This window comes from Neoarius graeffei, chromosome 8 (genome assembly GCF_027579695.1).
Source record: "Neoarius graeffei isolate fNeoGra1 chromosome 8, fNeoGra1.pri, whole genome shotgun sequence".
In the NCBI taxonomy this organism is placed as follows: domain Eukaryota; kingdom Metazoa; phylum Chordata; class Actinopteri; order Siluriformes; family Ariidae; genus Neoarius; species Neoarius graeffei.
Window position 1 is genome coordinate 73,771,976 of NC_083576.1, and position 25,348 is coordinate 73,797,323.

General features: G+C 41.1%; 1 protein-coding gene across 2 annotated transcripts in view; it reads right to left on the bottom strand.

The window, feature by feature from the left end:
- Nucleotides 1-505: 505 nt before the first annotated feature.
- ndrg4 (NDRG family member 4) overlaps nucleotides 506-25,348 on the bottom strand; it is an 86,841-nt gene continuing 61,998 nt past the window's right edge. For both annotated transcript variants that reach the window (XM_060927037.1, XM_060927036.1), the window contains 5 exons: nucleotides 25,016-25,067; nucleotides 8,900-8,947; nucleotides 7,162-7,197; nucleotides 4,274-4,325; nucleotides 506-1,137 (listed from right to left, as the gene is read on the bottom strand). In XM_060927037.1, the coding sequence (XP_060783020.1) occupies nucleotides 983-1,137; nucleotides 4,274-4,325; nucleotides 7,162-7,197; nucleotides 8,900-8,947; nucleotides 25,016-25,067 (343 nt within the window). In that variant the 3' untranslated portion in view covers nucleotides 506-982. The remainder of the gene's footprint in view (nucleotides 1,138-4,273; nucleotides 4,326-7,161; nucleotides 7,198-8,899; nucleotides 8,948-25,015; nucleotides 25,068-25,348) is intronic.

Genomic DNA, 25,348 nt, shown 5'->3' on the forward strand with positions numbered 1-25,348 from the left:
TAGCTTGCTCTCTGGCCATGATTAGCTTGCTAGCTAGCTTTTAAAACACACACACAAAAGAATGAAAAGAAAACGCACAGGCCTGTTTGCCTTTGGTGTGTGTGTGTTTTCTGCTTTGTGCCCTTTGTATAGTTTGTTATTCAACCTAATGTGTATTTTTCCTTGTCTTTTAGCTAGCCACCTAATACTAGCCAGCTAGCTTGCTGCCATCTGCCTAATTACTTTACTGTGACAGGATTTCCAGAGAAAGCCACACCAGCAACGCTCTCTTCACTCAGTAATTTCAATCTGAATAAAAAATATTTACGCATAGAAGCTTTAAAGGCCTTAATTTATATATATATATATATATATATATATATATATATATATATATATATATATATATATATATATATATATATATAATTTTTTTGACAAATGAAGGTGCAAATACCTTAAGTTCCATTACTGGTGTATTTGCAACATTGCAAACATCTGCCATGAAAGGAATCTCAGGAAGATTATGCAGACTTGTTATGTTTTGTTGATAGAATATAAGCACTCAAGTTCATTAGTTAGTCATAAATGTATCCGAGGGGGGAAAAAGAACACTTGACTATTGTACGCTATAGATTTCTTTCATTCTACTCCAAATCTACAGTGCTTTAAAGCCACCAGTCACACTTGGAGACTGTGATAGGACATGAGAGCAGGGGATGGTGGGAGTTGTTGTCGGGGCTTGTATGATGTAAGCAGGACAGAGGAAGACACGGGAGCAAAACCACGAATACACTTAGAGCATAAACATGAAACAGGCAGGAGAGAGAACAGAGGAGTGTGTCGTTTTACAGAACAGAAACAAATCTCTGCCCTTTCCTTCAACTCAGCCCCTACGGGTGTCTGTTTCATGCCCTCCAACTACACATGTTTGTGTGTGTGTGTGTGTGTGTGTGTGTGTGTGTGTGTGTGTGTGTGTGTGTGTGTGTGTGTGTGTGTGAGCTCAACAAGACACCTCCATGGTGTGGCTGAGCTGACCCACACCCTCAGTGCTGTCCGAGTGTGTGCACGCTCGGTTGCGGGTGCCATCCATGGAGCCACCGCTGGTCAGAGAGGCAGTGCGAGAGCGTGCCAGCCGAGTCATACTGGCCGATGGCACTGAGAGAGAGAGAGAGAGAGAGAGAGAGAGGTGAAAACAGTAGTATAATGTTACTGATCTGCATGCTATGATGCAAGGAGGGTGGTTAGGATGGCATGCTAGTGTTCCTGATAGTAGTTCATTGACCTGAATTCAAGAGTGAATGTCAGAAAAAAAAAGGTTTTCTTTTTCTTAAATAACAGTTTCATGCAATAGCAAAGAGCAAATCCAGTCCTTCATTCCAATACAGTTCTTAGCAGGCCCTTGTCCACTTCCCCTCATCACTCAGTAGCATTCCCACGTCACGCCCAGTGATCTCAGGATAGGCTTCTGATCCACACTGACCCTGTCCAACATGAAGAGCTTACTGAAAGTGCGTGATTGAGTGAATCAGTATCATTACCATCCAAAAATGTATTTTTTTCCCAATAACAGCATGTCCCAAAGTGTTTTATTACACAGCAATTTAGCCACACTAACAATTAGCTGTTTATTAAAGAGCGACACGTCATACATATCGTACAATTTTATGAATTAATGTTGTGTACAGTCTCACACCAAGTTATTTATCATGTTATTATGTTATTTGAACTATTGTCAGAGCTGCTTACGGAAAATGAATACCTCCTGACCAATCAGAACCAAGAATTCAATGGCGCTGCCATATAATAAAATAATATTGTCTGGCGCTGAGTGTTATATCAGATATATTCCATTCAGGTAGCATGATATTGAACAAGTCGAAGATGTGTTCAATATCATGCTGGCTGAATGGAATATATCTGATATACCATGAAAAAAAGCCAGCCAATATTATTATTATTATACATATACATTCCTTTCGGGTGTTCAACGCATCTTTCTCTTTCAAAATTCTCTCAAAATCTTCCGTATTTAACGAAGCAAACCTGGCGGCCATGTTTGTTTACAAATTGTCACAGTCGCTCACTAGTGTGGAAGTTTTACATCTCCGGCATGTGACGTCATGTTGTCTTGACAACCATGCAATATCGAAAACCATATTCAGCGCTCATTCTCCATTGGGTAGAGTGACGTAATACACGTGGGATAAGCGATATGCTAACAGTATTGCATGCTATCAAACCAAATGAACAAAACCCACTAGAAGGGAATAGAATACATATATGTTATTTACCAGCTGGGAGGTCCGTATCATGAAATACTGTGACTGAGGTCTTGAAAGTACTGACCGAGGCCCTCTGGGCTGAGGTCAGTATTTAAGGCTGAGGTCACGGTATTTCACCATACAGACCGACCTTAAGCTGGTAAATAATATATATATTTTTTCTTTACCAAATTCTAACAGAAAACGAGAGAGGCCGAAACGGAAAACCGAGCCGAGCCGCCATTTTGAATCCTCATTCACGGCTGTAATGCAAATTGCTTCCTCCTCAGTATACAAGTGCACTTCCATGGCAGGAAAAAAACTACATTTTTGCCGCCTATGTAGTCCCCTATTTATACAAAATTGAGTCATTCGGGATTCAGGCATGTTTTTGCTCGGCGTTAGCAAGTTACAGGTTTTTAGCTTTCTCCTGAAATTTCTTTTATTTTGTCTTCCTCAGGGTAGTAAAACTTGCTTTTGCTGTGAACACTGTCGTTATCGCTATCCATGCTGTAAAATTAATGCTATTTTGAATCCTCATTCATGGCTGTAATGCAAATTGCGTCCTCCTCGGTATACAAGTGCACTTCCATGGCAGGAAAAAAAAAACATTTTGCCGCCTATGTAGTCCCCTATTTATACAAATAGGAGTCATTCAGGATTCAGCCATGTTTTTGCTCGGCGTTAGCAACAGTTAAAGGTTTTTAGCTTTCTCCTGAAATGTTTTATTTTATTTCTTCTTCCTCAGGGTAGTAAAACTCGCTTTCGCTGTGAACACTGTCGTTATCGCTATCCATGATGTAAAATTAATGCTATTCTCCTGAGAAATGCGAAAATAAATGTTGACAAAAAATTGCTACTATGTTTGTTGTTGTGAACGAGCGAGTTGCCAGAGGTCCGTATCCGGGATCCGTAACTGGGTCCCGTACCGTAGGATATGGACCTGCTCGCCAGCCAATCAGAGCGCAGGATGTGATGGAAACCGGACCACGAAAAAAATAAATGTTTTTATTCCATCAAAAAAGTGTCCTGTATGTATAATAATTCAACATATCAACTGTGACTTGCCTTTAGAATATGGTTTGGCATTGTCTTGTTGAAATATCCCTCGAAAAAGTTTAAAACTCTTATATATTGTATGATAGGACTTTTTTGAGTGGAGGATGGAGTTGTAGTACTGACTGGAATCTTTATATGTTAACATGTGTGTGTTCGATGGTATATTTTAAATCTGGGAAGACATTGAAAAGGGTGCATCAGAAGCAGCGTTGGAGCGATGCATTGGTTTCGCAGCTGAGGAGTCTGTTCTCAGGTCTTATTCTGTGTACATTTTTGCCTTTATCAGATCCTCAGGTCATACAACACTCTCATAAGAACATTCTCAAGCGTCAATCTTCCTAACACACGTTTACATGCTCTCTGGATAAGCAAGCCTCCTGTTCACAAGCATCTCTGGTTTTGGCCGCAGCCACCATAGTCGGCCATGCAGAGAGCATGATGGGACATTTGATGGCTGGTCTGCAAAATGGCACCAAACCAACAGAAATCATACATTAAACAGGGACAACAAAAGAAAGAAGGGATGGTAAGATCCAACAGAGTGAAAAATACAAATCATTTTGGTTCAGATGGAGGAGGCAGGAGAGGAAACAGGAAATACCTGGCCCTCCACTCATCCTCCGATCCTTTATAGACGCGACTGAGAGAGGACAGGAAAACGCACACAAACACAAAGGGAAAGGTTACAACAAAACTATGTACTCCTGCACACACAAGAAGCACCAACACACACACACACACACACACACACACACACACACACACACACACACACACACACACACACACACACATCTCTCCATCCCTTTACACACAAGCTGACGACTTGATAATATTAAACACACAGACTGAATGCAATTAGGATCAGATTTAGAAATTTCACTCGAATTACAGATCTCAAATGAAATTAGTAGCCAGAATTAAATTACTCTAATTCAAAAAGACTAACAACAAGTATTAATAACACTTACTGTAACCCATCCCCTGCAGGAAGTACTTAAAGGCTTCTGTCAGTTTTCCAGGCTGAGGAAAAAACAGTTGAGAGTTAATGAACTCACAATATCATGATCACTGACACACAATCAGTACGAAAATTAAATGTTCTTAAGTTGTCTACTTTTGCAGATATAATCTATCAGCCAAATGCACTTTATTTATACTGAGCGGTCATGTCTAATATTGTTTTTCCCAACACCATGTGCAATATTTACTTTCACCACATGAAATATTACTTTTCATTACGTTCTATTATCATGTGCATTTTTTTCCTCTCAGTGTATTTTTTTTTGGTGTATTTTAAGTTTTTTAGGTTAGTCTCTTATATAACTTCTCATCTCATCTCATTATCTCTAGACGCTTTATCCTGTTCTACAAGGTCGCAGGCAAGCTGGAGCCTATCCCAACTGACTACGGGCGAAAGGCGGGGTACACCCTGGACAAGTCGCCGGGTCATCACAGGGCTGACACATAGACACAGACAACCATTCACACCCACATTCACACCTACGGTCAATTTAGAGTCACCAGTTAACCTAACCTGCGTGTCTTTGGACTGTGGGGGAAACCGGAGCACCCAGAGGAAACCCACACGGACACGGGGAGAACATGCAAACTCTACACAGAAAGGCCCTCGCCGGCCATGGGGCTCGCACCCGGACCTTCTTGCCGTGAAGCGACAGTGCTAACCACTAGACCACCGTGCCGCCCCTGTTGTTGTTGTTGTTGTTATTATTATTATTATTATTATTATTAATTAATCAAATATAAGATTATTCAGCCTGGTTTTATATGATTTTATTCATTTCATGTCAGCAGGTAGGAATTTGCAGGTGAATAAATTTTGGAGAAAATGTTGAAAAAACTGTTTAAATGATGAAATAAATTATACTGTTTATTTATGCTACTGAGCTAATACATTTAACAGTTATTCCACAAAATCGAGTCGTACGTGAGCTGATAGCTGACATGTATGACGAGTTTGAGTGGAATAACTGTTTTATTCGTTCCACATTCACTCTATTTTGAGAAACAGAGCATTTTATTTTTTGCAAATTCGATAAATAAAACCTTTATACAAAACGTCCGACAAAATCATTTCCATTTAGAATGTAAATAAACTGGTGAAATGACTAGCAATTTGTGAAAAATGCTATAATAATAATAATTCTTGAAAAATTGAAAAAAGATACGTTCTTCCCATCAAATATTTTTATTCTATATTTTGTTGCTTTTTTAAAAATATTTTTTGGGGTTTTGTTTTCGAGTCGAGTTTTTGTTGCATCCTCGGTTGGTTCAGCAACACACTCTGCCATTTTGTTTTTCTCTACTCAGGGTATATGAGCTGATAGCTTAATAGTAGAGTAGCCAAACAGAGCACATAATTGCTCATATCCAGTGAATGTGGATAGAATAATACCCAATATATTTTATCTTTATGTAATAAGTTAGCAACATGAACATTTCTACAAAAATGCAACTACTTCCTACGCTAGCATATTTTCTTGCTCTACTACTAGGCTGATAGCCTAGTCGTAGGGTAGCTAATCAGAGCACGCAATTGCTCATATCCAGTGAATGTGGACAGAATAATTTACATTACCTTACTAGCTCCAGTATCAAATAAAGAAGCAACCTTAAACTAGTACACTGTTCTAGGTGATTAAAATTGTGTCAACTGTATTTTTGGTCCGACTGTTGGTTTTGAACTCACGACCTCCAAGGCACTAGGACAGAAATATAACTGCTGAGCTGTTCTCGTTTGGGTGTTTTGTGCTTCTAATTTCATGCAATCATGAAATTTATTTATTGTAATTTATGTTTTATTTTTGTCCTGTCAGCCATGGACAGGGTTTGGATGCAATTGCAGGGCAGGGGTTCTGTGTTCAACTGCTTTTGTCTCTGTCTCATCTCATTATCTCTAGCCGCTTTATCCTGTTCTACAGGGTCGCAGGCAAGCTGGAGCCTATCCCAGCTGACTACGGGCGAGAGGCGGGGTACACCCTGGACAAGTCGCCAGGTCATCACAGGGCTGACACATAGACACAGACAACCATTCACACTCACATTCACACCTACGGTCAATTTAGAGTCACCAGTTAACCTAACCTGCATGTCTTTGGACTGTGGGGGAAACCGGAGCACCCGGAGGAAACCCACGCGAACACGGGGAGAACATGCAAACTCCGCACAGAAAGGCCCTCGCCGGCCACAGGGCCCGAACCCGGACAATCTTGCTGTGAGGTGACAGCGCTAACCACTACACCACCGTGCCGCCCTTTTGTCTCTGTATGTTAACCAAATTTTTAATTTGGAAACAAAAATATGAATGAGCAGAGAGACTGAATACTTTTTAGAAAATGATTGTACATGTAGTTCAATTTGAATTTCATTGTGCATGAAACTAAGTTGACGGTTTTACATTGCTCTTTTACAAACCAATTGAAATTCAATTTCAATCCAACAACTAAATTCCAAATGTCTGTATTTGAATTCAAATTTCCAATGGCACACGTCTCCACAGTGCACAAAAAAAAAAATACCAAAGGAACACAAGAGTCAATAAACCTAGGGTATTTATACAGAGTGCTGATTAGGAACAGGTGACTGTGGGGTAACTGATCATGTGAGCAGTCATGTGACTAGGTTTGTAGTTTGCTCTTTGGCTGAGGATTCTGGGAAACAGAGTTCAAGCTGGTACATGGAACAGACTTGATATGTCATAAGCCTTAATTACTTTTGAACTTAGTTTATAAAAATGCTTCAATAAAATTGATTTCACTGATCACTGGGCTCATTTAGACTATGAAGTGAAAGCTCAATAGGAACAGAGCACATACTGATCCTGGATCAGTAATCTGACCTGTGTGATCTGAGGCAGTCCACCCGAGTCAGCCATCTGAAACAAAACACACAGGAGTTATAGCCTTCGTTGAATGGTTTTGAAATCAGTGCATCATTGATGAAGAAATTTTTATTTGTGTAATTTGTTTAGATTTGAAGGAAGACTGACTTTCAGATTTTTCAAGTTTAGGTCATAAAAAGAATTTTCCCTGACACCCAATTATTTTTGTTTAGTGGACCGAAAGCTACTGAATTCAAATCACAGACTTCCAATTTTATTATTATTATTATTTAAATAGAACAATTAATTAATTTTGGGCCAGGTGGCCCTAAATTCTCTGCTATTATTTCTTGCTTCACCATGACCCAATACAAGATACTACGTCATGCATCATGTGGTGCGCTTTCCCTGTTTGTGCAAGGCATTGTGGGGTACAAATTTGAAACAGGAGAGAAAAATGGAGGACGTGAGTGTGCTAATGAAACGTGAAAGACCGACTACAGTAATGGAAAGCGAGAAGAAAAGCCGTTATGTTATATACGAAGGAAAGGAAACGCAGGACCAAACTAATAAATATCGGCGCTCAGCGAGCACCTCGGTGTGATCAGCTGTTTGTTTAGTGACAGAATGATGGAACTGCCAGTGCACAGCCAAACGTAAACCTGTAGATGGCAGTAATGCAACACTGGATGCCGCATGATGGAAAACCCAAAAGAAGAAGGAAAAGAAGAAGAAGCAGGTAAACCTGTGCATGTGCACACGGACTTCCTCTGTCTGCTTGACTGCCCGAAGCAAGCGATTTCATGCACATTATTTGCTCGGGAAATAATCCCCTCAAATTAAATAACTTCCCAGTCATAGAATGGCCTGATATTTTGTGAGATATTACAGAAATAAACATATTTATTTTTTTTCGCGGTCCGGTTTCCATCAAATCCTGCGCTCTGATTGGCTGGAGAGCGGGTCTGTATCCTACGATATGGGTCCCAGTTACGGACCCCAGTTACGGACCTCTGGCGACTCATTCGTTCACAACAACAACAAACATAGTAGCATTTTTTGTCAACATTTATCTTTTTTTAATGAGGTTAATTTATAAGATTATCAAAAATCTTATAAATTTTTGCCAGCATTTCTCAGGAAAATAGCATTAATTTTACAGCATGGATAGCGATAATGACAGTGTTCACAGCGAAAGCGAGTTTTACTACCCTGAGGAAGAAGAAATAAAAGAAAACATTTCAAGAGAAAGCTAAAAACCTGTAACTTGCTAATGCCGAGCAAAAACATGGCTGAATCCTGAATGACTCAATTTTGTATAAATAGGGGACTACATAGGCGGCAAAATGTAGTTTTTTTCCTGCCATGGAAGTGCACTTGTATACCGAGGAGGAAGCAATGTGCATTACAGCCATGAATGAGGATTCAAAATGGCGGCTCGCCTCGGCTCAGCTCGGTTTTCCCTTTTGGGCGCTCTCGTTTTCTGTTAGAATTTGGTAAAGAAAAAAAATAAATATATTATTTACCAGCTTAAGGTCGGTCTGTATGGTGAAATACCGTGACCTCGGCCTTGAATACTGACCGAGGCCCTTTCAAAACCTCGGTCACGGTATTTCACGATACGGATCTCCCAGCTGGTAAATAACATATATATCATAATGACCAAATTTCAGAGGGAGCTAAATTTCACAGATTTTATGAAATCGAAAGGCCGTCTGCTTTTAAGTTGATGTGCAAGGTGTTGACTGTCTTTTACCTTCAGGAAAGTGGTGTTGGTCGGGTCCAGTTTGGAGTTGCATTCAACCTGAAGGTTAACAAATAAGAAAAGGACAGAAATCTTTAAAATACAGATTCCTATTTTACTCCTTAAAATTGTATTTATACTTGGACATACTTGCAGATCAACAGGGAGCCATGAAATACTGGTCTAATGTAATAAAACTTGAAATAGATATATCCTTAACATCATGCTATACAGTACTGATAATAAATCAAGCTTAGATAAAACACAATATACAGTATTATTGGATCATATAATATTTAGGTATATAAATCCAGAATTAATGACTCTATTAAAAAGAATTAGTAAAAACCATTGAAATGGAACAGTGTAGTGCAGTTATGAAATTAAGTATTAAACACCATCAACACAACAAGCAGCTGATTATAAGGAAGGAAGCGTTAGTGGATCTATAGTTGGAACTGTGAGTTGCAGTCAGATGAGACCAAAATCAAACTTGTGGGAAAAAACAGGACTGGAAACAAGAAAACATTAACTCCACTGTCAGATATGGCCATGGATTACTGATGCATCAGACTGTTTTGCAACGTGTAGTGTGAGAACTCTTATGATTGATGGTATCCTGAATTCTACTACATCCCAGGATATTTCTGCCAACAACGTGGTTGCGTCTGTGTGGGTGCAATCAGTTAATTATTGATATTAAGTGATCAATCTCGTTAAATCAGTCTCATTAAATTTTGAAGGTCAATAATTAAAATGAATCAATCCCATTGAATCATTTAATTTGACTCGTTTGAATTGAATCATACCATAGAATCACTCTCATTTGAAGTGAATCGTTCAGTGAATCGTTCAATGAATCATTTAGGGAATTGTTCAATGAATCATTTAGGGAATCATTTAGTGAATCATACCATTAATCCTGGTGCTTAATAATAAATTACCAAACAGCTAAATTATGGTATATTTCCAAATTATTAAGATCACTTACCATATTATATAACATTTGCACCCTTTTTGAATTCTTTGAGAAAATTGGGGACTTCAGATGTTGTTCACACAAATAAACACAGTTTGTTTAATAAATGAATTTATTATACAAAGATAAAAAGATAAATCAATATATACAAGCAGTGAAGTGTGTGTGTGTGTGTGTGAGAGAGAGAGAGAGAGAGAGAGGGAGTGTGAAGGACTTGACCATGTGTTTAGCCTCGTGTAGCTAACTACACGTGGTGGAGGCCTAGCTTGTTGGTAGCTAAACAAAAGAATGTTATCTAAACAGAACAAAGGATTAGCTCTGTGTTTAGCCTCGTGTAGCTAACTACACGTGGTGGAGGCCTAGATTAGCCTTGTGTTGCTAGTATGTGTTTGTGAAAGGCCCTATAGCCTAGCTAAAGTGTGTTTGTTAGGCCTGATGGCTTGCTGAGCACATGGTAGGCCTTGATTAGCTTTGTGTTGCTAAGCAGACAAAAGCGAAGCTGTAGCTAACCCACTAGCTCATAACCATACTGAATCCACTGAAATCTTAATGACATCAAGATGTATAATAATGAGAACTATATGTTAGTAGTAAAGAATAAAAGAGAGAAGCATGCGCAGCCTATCTATTAAACAATTGAGAGAACATAGAACCAAAATAAATCAACACGCTGCGTGTTCAACAGTGTAACAATAAACCTGGGTTTAAATTCACACTATTTCAAATAAAAGCAAATTCCTAAGACTATCCTAATTATGCCCAAATGCCAAAATCTTACTTAATCCTGCCTTTAGCAAGATATGAAGAACTATTCGCCGGTGTAGTCTCGGGCCTCGCCGTGGGAGCACGTGAGCCGCTCGTGATGGAGGCGGAGAAACTTTCGGGTCGAACGGAGCACTTGGGTGGTTCCCGTGGAAAGCAGAGGGTTCTTGGTCCGAACCTCAGCGTTTGTGAGGAAAAGTCTCTGATCAGAATAAGATGCACAGCGCTTTTGAGTTAAAAAGGATTCAATCGCTTCTTAACTTCTGACTGCCTGGGCTGCAGTCGTGACGTCACTTCTAATGCAAGTAAACCGGTTGTAACTCAGGCTGAGTTTAGAGATCGCGCGACTCTAGAGTTTACCTTTGCCAAGGGTAAGAAGGTAAAATCGCGCTGAGTGATGGATCTTGCAAGAAAGAAGACGTCTTTTTGGGGTGGAGAGCGCCTCTTTATACGTCCAGATCCATCGGGAGCCAACCGTGAGAGACAAAGATGGAAGCGTTGTCCCATTGTTTTATGTTTCCTTGTATGATGACGTAGATGATCCCGCCCACGCGTGACGTAGGTCACACGGAAGTGGACTGGGAATTGTAGTTCTGACACAAGATGGCGGCATGATACCTACAGTCCCCCTTTTGGTCTCAGGGGTATGACGGAGTCGTAGCACTGAGAGCACCGTATCGTATCATCGCCGTGTCCATAGTCCTTGAGGTAGAGTTGCTCTGCACAGTCCATGGTGTCCTGTGAAGACTGTGTAAACTTGTGAGTTCCAGTAAGACAGTTGGAGACAGAGGCATTTTGGGCATATAATCACTATGGGCATTTTGGGCATATAATCACTAACTAACTAGATCAAAACCACATCAAAAAAAAAAAAAAATTAAACATTGAACATGAAACATGTAGCGTTTAATTTCCTATGCATAAAAAAAAAAAACAAGAAAAGAGAAGAAATGAAGGAAGGAAAGAAGTATTAGTGTTTGGGTTGGCAAACCTAATCTTCTGGGAAGGTGATAGCAGTGGGGGGTTTGGCTAGAAAGCATGCGCTACTGCAGCTAGCTGTCGGGGACACAGACCATCTTATCTAGCTAGGTGTGTAGTGTTATGTATGGGTTGCCTGGGCAGACCCAGTGGATGTCTTTCGTGAAGGTGCACATCTCTAAGTTTTGTGGATTCACAAAAGTGAGGATAGCACTGCCAAGACTATATGCCAGGTGTATTTGCGATGAATACACACTAGTAATAATAGCGGATTTTAGTATTTTATCTACCATGTTATACCGAAGGGTTATTACTTCATTGGGTTGGTGAAGTCTGACCGGGAATGTTAGTGTACGCTTATGGTTGAGTGATGCGTACAAGCTAGGTGGACAGGATGGGCCTAGCTGTCGTCCACCCCCTTTTGGAGTGAGAACTGTTCAAAAGGTTTGATTCGATTATCATGGAAATCGATATGAAAGCATTTGATTAGGCCTAGATATCCTAATGTGATACGCGACGGGGAACGGTTTTCCCACGATCGAAAGGTCTCGACCAGGGTGGTAGGAACTTCTCTGAGATTCGGGCGTAGTAGGCTTTGTGTCCTTCTACTCTCGAATCGAGATTCTTTTGGGCACCTGTAAAGATTGACTGTAGGTGGCGTTGTAGGTCGGCGACATGTTGATGTGCAGTGTATGCAATCGCGACGCTCATGGCCTCTGGTTTGTATAGGAGATGCGGGGGAAGAACCGACTCTCGCCCAGTCATCATCCCAAAGGGTGTGACTTCAGTGGCGCAATGAGGGGTGGACCGAATGGCCCTTAGCACCAAGGGAAGTTTCACATCACAAATTTTACCATGGTTTGTGATATACTTTTGCAGCATGCTCACAATGGTTTGAATGGCTCGTTCAGCCTGACCAGAGAATTGAGGGTGGTACGCGATATGGAATTTCGCCTTGACGCCTAACATGTTCCACAGCGCAGCCATTACACCAGCGGTGAAATGGGTGTCTGTGTCTGAGTCGATGGATAGAGGGAGATTTTTGCCACTAGGGGGAGTCGCGATGTCAGGTGTTTCGACACCGGACTCGGTGTGCAAAGACATGAACTGAAGTTCTTCAGAAATTTGATCTCGCGTGGCGCTCGGTTGATCGGTGTTCGCACTGATCTCGTCGCAACGGGTTTGTGCATATTTTGTGGGATTCAACGACTGTGGGGTTTTGTTTTGTGTGAAGTTGACTAAGTTTATGTCGCAGGGCTTGGTTGGGATTGGGTCGCCTTGTGAGAGCCGTGTGTCTGAGAGATGATGGTGAAGACTTTAGCGCACATGAAGTGCGTTTTGTGTGTTTGCCTTCGCCACCAGGGGGGGCCCTACATCCTGACCCTCGCCTGCTGTTTCAGAGGGATCTCCTTCCCCTTTCACGAGATATACCCGTGGTTCCTGGCCTAGTCATGCCAGTGAATGGCCTTTTGCCATTTTTCTTGGGCTCTTTTGTTTTATCTGTTGAGGGGTCTGACGTCTCCTGTAACAGTTCTTTAATCTCAGCCAACTGGGCTTTTAAAGAGTCCAGCTCTGAGTGGAACTCACCAGGTTGGTCTGAGTCACTGTGTTGGTCGTCTCTACCCTTGCTTTTAGAGCTACGGTCGGAACGCTTCTGCCGTTTCTGGTCAGAGCGGGGATGACGGTTTTGCTGCCAACCGTTTTGTTCCCTACGACCCTTTTCATTTGATGGGCGATTGCCATCGTCACTGTGGACTCGCCCTCGGTCCCTCCTGGCCTTACCTTGTCGATTTTTCCACTCACCATTGTGATGGTTCGGCAAGGATCGGGCTGGACCGGAATTCTTCCAGGTGGGTCCCCCTTTCGGTGCTTCACCTCCTAAGGTTAGCGGGGGCTTGTCCTCACCCTGGAGACTAAGGACTCTGGGTTCATCATCATTTCCGTTTGCGGTTTTGACAATGGTCTCCCAGGTCATTTGGGCTAGTCGCCTAATTTCCCTCATCGAATAGCGACCTTGTCGACACGTCAGTGTGACATGGGTCCGCACGCTTGGGTGGAGGTTATGCAAGAAGAGAGATATGAAACCTCTATCTTCTTCCAACCCTGGTGCACTACTACCTTGGAAATAGGCAGTACGTAGCCGTCTGTAATATTCACGAGGCGCCTCAGACCGTTTTTGTTTGACTTGTAATGCACACAATATCGCGGAGGTTTCGTCCGTGTATGGTGCATATTCTTCCCTCATGTAATTGCGAAGTTTCGAATAACTATCGCGAATGTTTGGGGGTAGTGTCTCTAAAAAGGCACGAACGCTACTACTGGAGGTCTTCCAGATTAGTTTAAGTTTTTCACGTGTTGTGGCGTTCGGCAGGTCCATCAGGCATCGATCAATTTCTCGTAAATAGTTATTTACATTTGTTCTTTGATTGTCGGGATCGAATTGTTCGACATCTTTGGCAAGTAGGTCAATTTGCCGTAAACGAAGGGTTTGGTGCACGTCCTTGTGCGACCTTCTTGGCTCTTCTGAGTACTCACTGTCTGAGCTACTCTGGAATCGCTCCCGCTTCGCACGAGATGCGTGGTCTGATTCGTCTGGAGATGGATCAGGGAGACTGAAGCGCACTGACCTAGGTGTGCTACGGGCCTGGGCTTCGGATGAGCGCAGGATGGCTCCATCTTGGCTAAACGACGGAGTCGAGTAGCGAGTTGATGGAGTTTGGCGGGGTGTCTGGTCCTCGACCAGATCATTTACGGTGTCCGGTTCGGACGCCTCTTCCCGCTCTGAGCTTTGGCGCATTGTTGGGGGTCTTTCACGCCCCTCGCGCTGCTCATGGGGGGTCTGCTCCTGGGCAGCCCTCTTAGCAACCATTTCGGCTTTCTCTAGCCGTTTGGTGCAATTATCAAGGGAGGTCTTCAAGAGCTCACACTCCCTATGTAAATCATTATGATCGGCTGTCAGCTTGGCGTTGCTGGTGGTCAGCCTTTCAACCTCTCCGCGAAGGCATCTGATTTCTGAATCAGCATTTTGGAAGTATGATAGGAATAGCTTACCTAGTGCCACTTGGACACTAATAGTTGTTCTTTTTGGATCTCTCATATGTTTGTTTGAATTGTCTAGGTTGTTTTGGCATTCACTCTCACTCATGTACTTAATGTTTGCCTTTTCGGAGGCAGAGCAGTGAATGAGGTCTGCAATGACCTCAAGGAGAGACACGTCTTGAGCGTTGTCTTCCATTTTTGAGACATGAGGGGATGCCATTTTACTTAGGCTGGATGTTAGATAATTAATCAAGTTAATTATTAATTTAATCATTATTAATTAATTATGTAATTAATTATGAAGGTTTATTTGGAAATGCTCTCTTATCCTAAGTTGAATAGGTTATGAGTATTGGTGATATGGTTATCACACTACTGTTATCCGTTTTAACACACCTGGGGATATACCTTAGCAGTTGCTGAATTAAACTGATAGTTTATTTGTTGTTGAACAATAATCCAGAAGTCAACAAACCAATCGCCTCACACGGGGCACCATTTTAACTGTGGGTGCAATCAGTTAATTATTGATATTAAGTGATCAATCTCGTTAAATCAGTCTCATTAAATTTTGAAGGTCAATAATTAAAATGAATCAATCCCATTGAATCATTTAATTTGACTCGTTTGAATTGAATCATACCATAGAATCACTCTCATTTGAAGTGAATCGTTCAGTGAATCGTTCAATGAATCATTTAGGGAATTGTTCAATGAATCATTTAGGGAATCATTTAGTGAATCATACCATTAATCCTGGTGCTTAATAATAAATTACCAAACAGCTAAATTATGGTATATTTCCAAATTATTAAGATCACTTACCATATTATATAACATTTGCACCCTTTTTGAATTCTTTGAGAAAATTGGGGACTTCAGATGTTGTTCACACAAATAAACACAGTTTGTTTAATAAATGAATTTATTATACAAAGATAAAAAGATAAATCAATATATACAAGCAGTGAAGTGTGTGTGTGTGTGTGTGAGAGAGAGAGAGAGAGAGAGAGGGAGTGTGAAGGACTTGACCATGTGTTTAGCCTCGTGTAGCTAACTACACGTGGTGGAGGCCTAGCTTGTTGGTAGCTAAACAAAAGAATGTTATCTAAACAGAACAAAGGATTAGCTCTGTGTTTAGCCTCGTGTAGCTAACTACACGTGGTGGAGGCCTAGATTAGCCTTGTGTTGCTAGTATGTGTTTGTGAAAGGCCCTATAGCCTAGCTAAAGTGTGTTTGTTAGGCCTGATGGCTTGCTGAGCACATGGTAGGCCTTGATTAGCTTTGTGTTGCTAAGCAGACAAAAGCGAAGCTGTAGCTAACCCACTAGCTCATAACCATACTGAATCCACTGAAATCTTAATGACATCAAGATGTATAATAATGAGAACTATATGTTAGTAGTAAAGAATAAAAGAGAGAAGCATGCGCAGCCTATCTATTAAACAATTGAGAGAACATAGAACCAAAATAAATCAACACGCTGCGTGTTCAACAGTGTAACAATAAACCTGGGTTTAAATTCACACTATTTCAAATAAAAGCAAATTCCTAAGACTATCCTAATTATGCCCAAATGCCAAAATCTTACTTAATCCTGCCTTTAGCAAGATATGAAGAACTATTCGCCGGTGTAGTCTCGGGCCTCGCCGTGGGAGCACGTGAGCCGCTCGTGATGGAGGCGGAGAAACTTTCGGGTCGAACGGAGCACTTGGGTGGTTCCCGTGGAAAGCAGAGGGTTCTTGGTCCGAACCTCAGCGTTTGTGAGGAAAAGTCTCTGATCAGAATAAGATGCACAGCGCTTTTGAGTTAAAAAGGATTCAATCGCTTCTTAACTTCTGACTGCCTGGGCTGCAGTCGTGACGTCACTTCTAATGCAAGTAAACCGGTTGTAACTCAGGCTGAGTTTAGAGATCGCGCGACTCTAGAGTTTACCTTTGCCAAGGGTAAGAAGGTAAAATCGCGCTGAGTGATGGATCTTGCAAGAAAGAAGACGTCTTTTTGGGGTGGAGAGCGCCTCTTTATACGTCCAGATCCATCGGGAGCCAACCGTGAGAGACAAAGATGGAAGCGTTGTCCCATTGTTTTATGTTTCCTTGTATGATGACGTAGATGATCCCGCCCACGCGTGACGTAGGTCACACGGAAGTGGACTGGGAATTGTAGTTCTGACACAAGATGGCGGCATGATACCTACAGTCTGCCATGAAGATAAGATCTTCCAACAAGAGAAAGACCCAAAAGAACACTCAAATCAGCAGAGAAATCCTTGCAGGAACAAAATCAAATGTTTTGCATTCTCGGTATCTGGATTTACACCTTATTTTCGCATGGAAAAGGAACAATCAATTTATTACAAGGTTGCTCATAATACTGAAATGATATGTTTTCCATACACAATTGCACAATTTGTTTTTTTTTAAATAAAGAATAGTTACTATAGAAATACAGTGGGTGGCACAGTGGTGTAAGTGGTTAGCATGGTTGCCTCACAGCAAGAAGGTTCTGGGTTCGTGGCCAGTGGGGGCCTTTCTGTGCGGAGTTTGCATGTTCTGCCTGTGTCTGCGTGGGTTTCCTCCGGGTGCTCCGGTTTCCCCCACAGTCCAAAAACATGTGGTTAGGTTAATATGGGACGGCCTTGGGCTGAGGTGCCCTTGAGCGAGGCACCTAACTCCCAGCTGCTCCCCAGGCGCTGTTAGCATGGCTGCCCACTGCTCTGCGTATGTGTGTGTGCTCATTGCTCACGTGTGTGTGCATGTGTGTGTTCACTGCTTCAGATGGTTTAAATGCAGAGAGGAATTTCACAAATGTGTGATGAATAAAGTTGTGCTTTCTTTCTTTCTTTCTTTCTTTCTTTCTTTCTTAGCGCCAGCATCAAAATATGACTAATTTCATCTATTATTCATGAGTCATCAAAATATGACTCATTTCATGCATATATTATTTTATGAGTTCAATTTTGCAAAGATTTTTTAACTGATGTCAGTACACAGTCCAACTATTGCGTGGCGTGTTACATATATACAGTGGGGCAAAAAAGTATTTAGTCAGTCACCAATTGTGCAAGTTCTCCCACTTAAAAAGATGAGAGAGGCCTGTAATTTTCATCACAGGTACACTTCAACTATGAGAGACAGAATGAGAAAAAAAATCCAGAAAATCACATTGTCTGATTTTTAAAGAATTTATTTGCAAATTATGGTGGAAAATAAGTATTTGGTCAATAACAAACGTTCATTTCAATACTTTGTTATATACCCTTTGTTGGCAATGACAGAGGTCAAATGTTTTCTGTAAGTCTTTAAAAGGTTTTCAGCATTGTTGCTGGTATTTTGGCCCATTCCTCCATGCAGATCTCCTCCAGAGCAGTGATGTTTTGGGGCTGTCGCTGGGCAACACAGACTTTCAACTCCCTCCAAAGATTTTCTATGGGGTTGAGATCTGGAGACTGGCTAGGCCACTCCAGGACCTTGAAATGCTTCTTACGAAGCCACTCCTTCGTTGCCTGGGCAGTGTGTTTGGGATCATTGTCATCCTGAAAGACCCAGCCACGTTTCATCTTCAATGCCCTTGCTGATGGAAGGAGGTTTTCACTCAAAATCTCACGATACATGGCCCCATTCATTCTTTCCTTTACACGGATCAGTCGTCCTGGTCCCTTTGCAGAAAAACAGCCCCAAAGCATGATGTTTCCACCCCCATGCTTCACAGTAGGTATGGTGTTCTTTGGATGCAACTCAGCATTCTTTCTCCTCCAAACACGACAAGTTGAGTTTTTACCAAAAAGTTCTATTTTGGTTTCATCTGACCATATGGCATTCTCCCAGTCCTCTTCTGGATCATCCAAATGCTCTCTAGCAAACTTCAAATGGGCCTGGACATGCACTGGCTTAAGCAGGGGGACACATCTGGCACTGCAGGATTTGAGTCCCTGGTGGCGTTGTGTGTTACTGATGGTAGCCTTTGCTACTTTGGTCCCAGCTCTCTGCAGGTCATTCACTAGGTCCCCCCGTGTGGTTCTGGGATTTTTGCTCACCGTTCTTGTGATCATTTTGACCCCACAGGGTGAGATCTTGCGTGGAGCCCCAGATCGAGGGAGATTACCAGTGGTCTTGTATGTCTTCCATTTTCTAATAATTGCTCCCACAGTTGATTTCTTCACACCAAGCTGCTTACCTATTGCAGATTCAGTCTTCCCAGCCTGGTGCAGGTCTACAATTTTGTTTCTGGTGTCCTTTGACAGCTCCTTGGTCTTGGCCATAGTGGAGTTTGGAGTGTGACTGTTTGAGGTTGTGGACAGGTGTCTTTTATACTGATAACGAGTTCAAACAGGTGCCATTAATACAGGTAACGAGTGGAGGACAGAGGAGCCTCATAAAGAAGAAGTTACAGGTCTGTGAGAGCCAGAAATCTTGCTTGTTTGTAGGTGACCAAATATTTATTTTACCGAGGAATTTACCAATTAATTCATGAAAAATCCTACAATGTGATTTCCTGGATTCTTTCCTCCCATTCTGTCTCTCATAGTTGAGGTATACATATGATGAAAATTACAGGCCTCTCTCATCTTTTTAAGTGGGAGAACTTGCACAATTGGTGGCTGACTAAATACTTTTTTGCCCCACTGTACATACAGCATCAGAAGACAATAGTGCCAAGCTTGATATATATATATATATATATATATATATATATATATATATATATATATATATATATATATATATATATGACCAAAAATGGCTTTAAAAATAATGAAATGAAATGTGAACATTAAAAAATACTATTAACAGCAGTAAACCATAATAAACAAAACAAAGTTGATATCTGGTGTGAGACGACCTTTTGCTTTTAAAAAAAAATTGTCTCCGGTACAGTGAGTGCAGTTTGATAAGGAAATGAGCTGTAGGTTTTACTGGGCATCTTGCAGAACCAGCCACAGTTCTTCTGAACACTTTGACTGTCACACCTGCTTCTTAATTTTGCACCAAAACCCAGCAGCCTTCATTATGGTTTTTTTTCATCTGAAAAATGGGATCTTATGTACAACCCTGATTCCAAAAAAGTTGGGACAAAGTACAAATTGTAAATAAAAAGAGAATGCAATAATTTACAAATCTCAAAAACTGATATTGTATTCACAATAGAACATAGACAACATATCAAATGTCAAAAGTGAGACATTTTGAAATTTCATGCCAGCAACACATCTCAAAAAAGTTGGGACAGGGGCAATAAGAGGCTGGAAAAATTAAAGGTACAAAAAAGGAACAGCTGGAGGACCAAATTGCAACTCATTAGGTCAATTGGCAATAGGTCATTAACATGACTGGGTATAAAAAGAGCATCTTGGAGTGGCAGCAGCTCTCAGAAGTAAAGATGGGAAGAGAATCACCAATCCCCCTAATTCTGCGCCGACAAATAGTGGAGCAATATCAGAAAGGAGTTCGACAGTGTAAAATTGCAAAAAGTTTGAACATATCATCATCTACAGTGCATAATATCATCAAAAGATTCAGAGAATCTGGAAGAATCTCTGTGCATAAGGGTCAAGGCCGGAAAACCATACTGGGTGCCCATGATCTTCGGGCCCTTAGACGGCACTGCATCACATACAGGCATGGTTCTGTATTGGAAATCACAAAATGGGCTCAGGAATATTTCCAGAGAACATTATCTGCGAACACAATTCACCGTGCCATCCGCCGTTGCCAGCTAAAACTCTATAGTTCAAAGAAGAAGCCGTATCTAAACATGATCCAGAAGTGCAGACGTCTTCTCTGGGCCAAGGCTCATTTAAAATGGACTGTGGCTAAGTGGAAAACTGTTCTGTCGTCAGATGAATCAAAATTTGAAGTTCTTTATGGAAATCAGGGATGCCGTGTCATTCTGACTAAAGAGGAGAAGGACGACCCAAGTTGTTATCAGCGTTCAGTTCAGAAGCCTGCATCTCTGATGATATGGGGTTGCATTAATGCATGTGGCATGGGCAGCTTACACATCTGGAAAGACACCATCAATGCTGAAAGGTATATCCAGGTTCTATAGCAACATATGCTCCCATCCAGACGACGTCTCTTTCAGGGAAGACCTTGCATTTTCCAACATGACAATGCCAAACCACATACTGCATCAATTACAGCATCATGGCTGCGTAGAAGAAGGGTCTGGGTACTGAACTGGCCAGCCTGCAGTCCAGATCTTTCACCCATAGAAAACATTTGGCGCATCATAAAACGGAAGATACGACAAAAAAGACCTAAGACAGTTGAGCAACTAGAATCCTACATTAGACAAGAATGGGTTAACATTCCTATCCCTAAACTTGAGCAACTTGTCTCCTCAGTCCCCAGACGTTTACAGACTGTTGTAAAGAGAAAAGGGGATGCCTCACAGTGGTAAACATGGCCTTGTCCCAACTTTTTTGAAATGTGTTGCTGTCATGAAATTTAAAATCACCTACTTTTTCTCTTTAAATGATACATTTTCTCAGTTTAAACATTTGATGTGTCATCTATGTTCTATTCTGAATAAATTATGGAATTTTGAAACTTCCACATCATTGCATTCCGTTTTTATTTACAATTTGTACTTTGTCCCAACTTTTTTGGAATCAGGGTTGTAATATAGTGCTGGCAAATGAATGTTTTGAACTCTAAAATGTTTTTGTCCTGACTCGATAATGTAGAAGTCATAAAATAGAAATCTATAACAAAGTTTGTATGAAAAAAAAGGGGCCTCAGACTTTTGCAAAGTACTGTCTGTGTCTTTTCTAATGCAGAAATAAAAGCCTTTTTTTTTTTGCATCCTTCAATGCAGAAAATCACTGAATGTCCATAACTGCTCACTGTATAACAGAACTCTAGCTAAATCACAGAATGTACGAAAGAGAGGAAACTCACATCTAACATTACTATCACAACATACCATTAGTGCTCAAAAATGAATTGATTACAAAACTAAACACAAAAGAATTCAGATGTATTTCTTTCAACCATTTTTATTTTAATGTGTTACTATATTACTCAGGTGGTGTAGTGGTTAGCACTGTCGCCTCACAGCAAGAAGACGCCCAGTGGCCGGAGAGGGCCTTTCTGTGTGGAGTTTGCATGTTCTCCCCATGTCTGCGTGGGTTTCCTCCGGGTGCTCCGGTTTCCCCCACAGTCCAAAGACATGCAGGTTAGGTTAATTGGTGGCTCTAAATTGACCGTAGGTGTGAATGTGAGTGTGAATGGTTGTTTGTCTCTGTGTCATCCCTGTGATAACCTGGTGACTTGTCCAGGGTGTACCCTGCCTCTCATAAGTCAGCTGGGATAGGCTCCAGCTTGCCTGCAACTCTGTCGAACAGGATAAGCAGCTACAGATAATGTTTGGATGGACTATATTACTCAATGTAGTGACATATTTCAGCCACTGAGGGATGCTGTCTCCCAGCCAACACCACGTATATTCCCAGAATGCAGTGGTTAGTACCTACCAAATATGCACCAAGGAAGGACAACTGGCGAACCGTCAACAGGGTAATGGGGCCCAAGGCTCATTGATGTGCGTGTGGAGTGAAGGCTACTCTGTCTAGTCCAATCCCACAGAAGAGCTACCGAATCAAAAAGTGCTGAAAAACTTAATGCTGGTTATGATAGAAAGGTGTCAGACCACACAGTGCATCACAGCTCACTGCATATGGGGCTGTGTAGCTGAAGACTGGTCAGAGTGCCCATGTTGGCCCCTGTCCACCATTGAAAGCGCCTTCAATGAGCATATGAGCATTAGACCTAGACCATGGAGTAATTCAAGAAGGTGGCTTGGTCTGATGAATCACATTTTCTTTTACATCACGTGGATGGCCGGGTGTGTGTACGCAGCTTACCTGGGGAAGAGATGGCACCAGGATGCACTATGGGAAGAAGGCAAGCCGTTGGAGGCAGTGTGATGCTCTGGGCAATGTTCTGCTGGGAAACCTCAAGTCCTAGCATTCATGTAGATGTTACTTTGACACGTACCACCTACCTAAACATTGTTGCAGACCAAGTTCACCCCTTCATGGCAACAGTATTCCCTAATGGCAATGACCTCGTTCAGCAGGATAATGCATCTTGACACACTGCAAAAATTGTTCAGGAATAGTTTGAGGAACATGACAAAGTGTTCACGGTGTTGACTTGGCCTCTAAATCCCCCAGAACTCAATCTGTTCAAGTATCTGTGGGAAGTGCTGGACAAACAAGTCCGATCCACAGAAGCCCCACCTCACAACTTACAGGACTTAAAAGATCTGCTGCTAACATCTTGGTACCAGATATCACAGCACAGCATCAGAGGTCTTGTGGAGTCCATGCCTCAGCAGATCAGAGCTGTTTTGGTGGGACAACGGGAACCTTCAGAATATTAGGATAAAGGTTTTAATGTTACAGCTGATCTGTGTAGAGTGAATAAGGTGTGTAGTTTGGATCTGTTTGAGTTGAAACTTGAGAAACTGTCGATCAATTTATTGAGTGTAGCAGTATGTGTTTGAACGACCTAGTTTTGAGTGAGTGTGTTGTGCTTGAGCGTTTGTCCTAGTTTGTATTTGTGGGTGTCTATATATATATATATATATATATATATATATATATATATATATATATATATATATATATATATATATATATATAAACACACACACACAATGTATGTGTGTGTGCTGACCCAGATATTTCAGTACTACGAGCCACTCCAGTAGCTGCGCAGCTGTAAATCCCTGAGGCGTCAGATTTATGCAGAAATGTGCACACACACACACACACACACACACACACACACACACACACACACACACACACACACACTATTAATGCAAACAATCAGACACAGTCTGCTTAGTTGTGTTCCGTCCAAACCTACTCACTATGTAGTGCACTATTTTAGGATTGTGTCTTTGTTTTAGTCAGAAAGTTAAGAAAGCACTCCTACACGACTACTACAACCTGTTCTGCATTTTGCCTGCATACAAACAATGTACCCTAGTGGGAGTAGAATACCCAGAATGCACTGAGACAACTGGAGATGCTGCATGATATGGGACATGTCCACAGTGGAAAGGTGTGCTTTCTTTTCACATATTTATTTATTTATTTATAAAGTACATTTAATAAAAGTATATAAATCATATAATCCTTCATAGAACTAGCCAGTTCAAAGCAGGCATTATCAAAATCTTTCCTATAACTGAATTCAAACGCCAATTCGTTCATTGAATATGATACACTACATAGTGGACATATAAAGTGAATATGAAGTTATTTAGTTTTCAGCCTTAATTTAAATTAAAAACAAATCATGTACGTTTTTTTTTTCAAACTTTCAATTAAAAATGTGTATGCATATGTACAAAGAATATAAGGATCAATTATTTTTTCCATCTCTACTGAATTGTCCTCCACTTCATACAGCTTGTCTCTATCACTCTATTCTTCTGTATTATGCTCCCATTCTTACTCCGTCTTGTTCTTTTCTTTCTCTTATACAGTATATGTAATCCCTGCTCTCTTTTCTCTCGATTGCATGGCATCTCCTTCTCCATTCCTCCTCTTTGCCCTACTTTATTTATTCTTTCTCTCACTGTCTCTCTTGCACTCACACACTGGCTTGATGTGATGTGATGGTGCAGTGACCTGGGATTCATACATAGCTTTAAAATATAGCTAAAATGTTTGATCACACGGTCCAGGAGACTGACCTAAATCCCGTACCATCTGTCCCAGTGAGAAAGAGACAGAGTGGGAAGGCTGGCTTACCGCGGTTTTTCTGAAAAACTGCCAGAAATTCCATAGGGACACAAGAGAATGTGTAGAAAGTATAGATGGAATAAGAAGAGTTTTGGTTGTCGATGCCAAACACACATCTTAAAGACTTTTTACTTCGTAATCAGTGTGTTAGGAGCCTACAGTGTGATTGTTTAAATGAAAATTTGGTGTCACAAAGAATGAAATAAATAGTGTGAAGACATAATATCTACATATATTTCATGTTAATAAAAAAAAGAAAAAGTGACAAATGCTGGGCCGCTGCATCTGGACATGCCGCCATCTTACATGTCTATTTATTGTGTTTCTTTTGTGTTATTGTTCTTATGTGTCTATTATAGTCCCTGTTCCTTGCATTTTGCACTGCCAGTACCGAGAGCTGCTAAACTGTGTTTCGTTGTTTCTAAAACAATGACAATAAAGCTCTATCTTATATAAAGATTTATACAAACATATTTGTCTCAGTTTAAAAGAACTGAATAACAAGAATCAGCTGAGTACAATGTACTATAAGTGCTTGATTATAGATGGGAAAGGAAGGGGTGAGGATAAGGAAAGTAGGGAAGAAATGGAAAAGAAAAACACTTACCACGCCCTCCTCTGCTGGAGCATTATCTCCAACCACCAGCATCACGGGGCATCTAGAAGACAAACAGATATAACAGAGAGAGAAAGAACCAGATTAGACAGAGCATTTACACCAATCAATAATAAATTAAAAACATTTACAGGTAATGTGAATTACATTGATTATGTTGTTACAATGGCACCTGTCAAGGGGTGGGATATATTAGGCAGCAAGAGAACAGTTAGTTCTCGAAGTAGATGTGTTGGAAGCAGGAAAAATGGGCAAGTGTAAAGATCTGAGCGACTTTGACAAGGGCCAAATTGTGATGGCGAGATGACTGGGTCTGAGCATCTC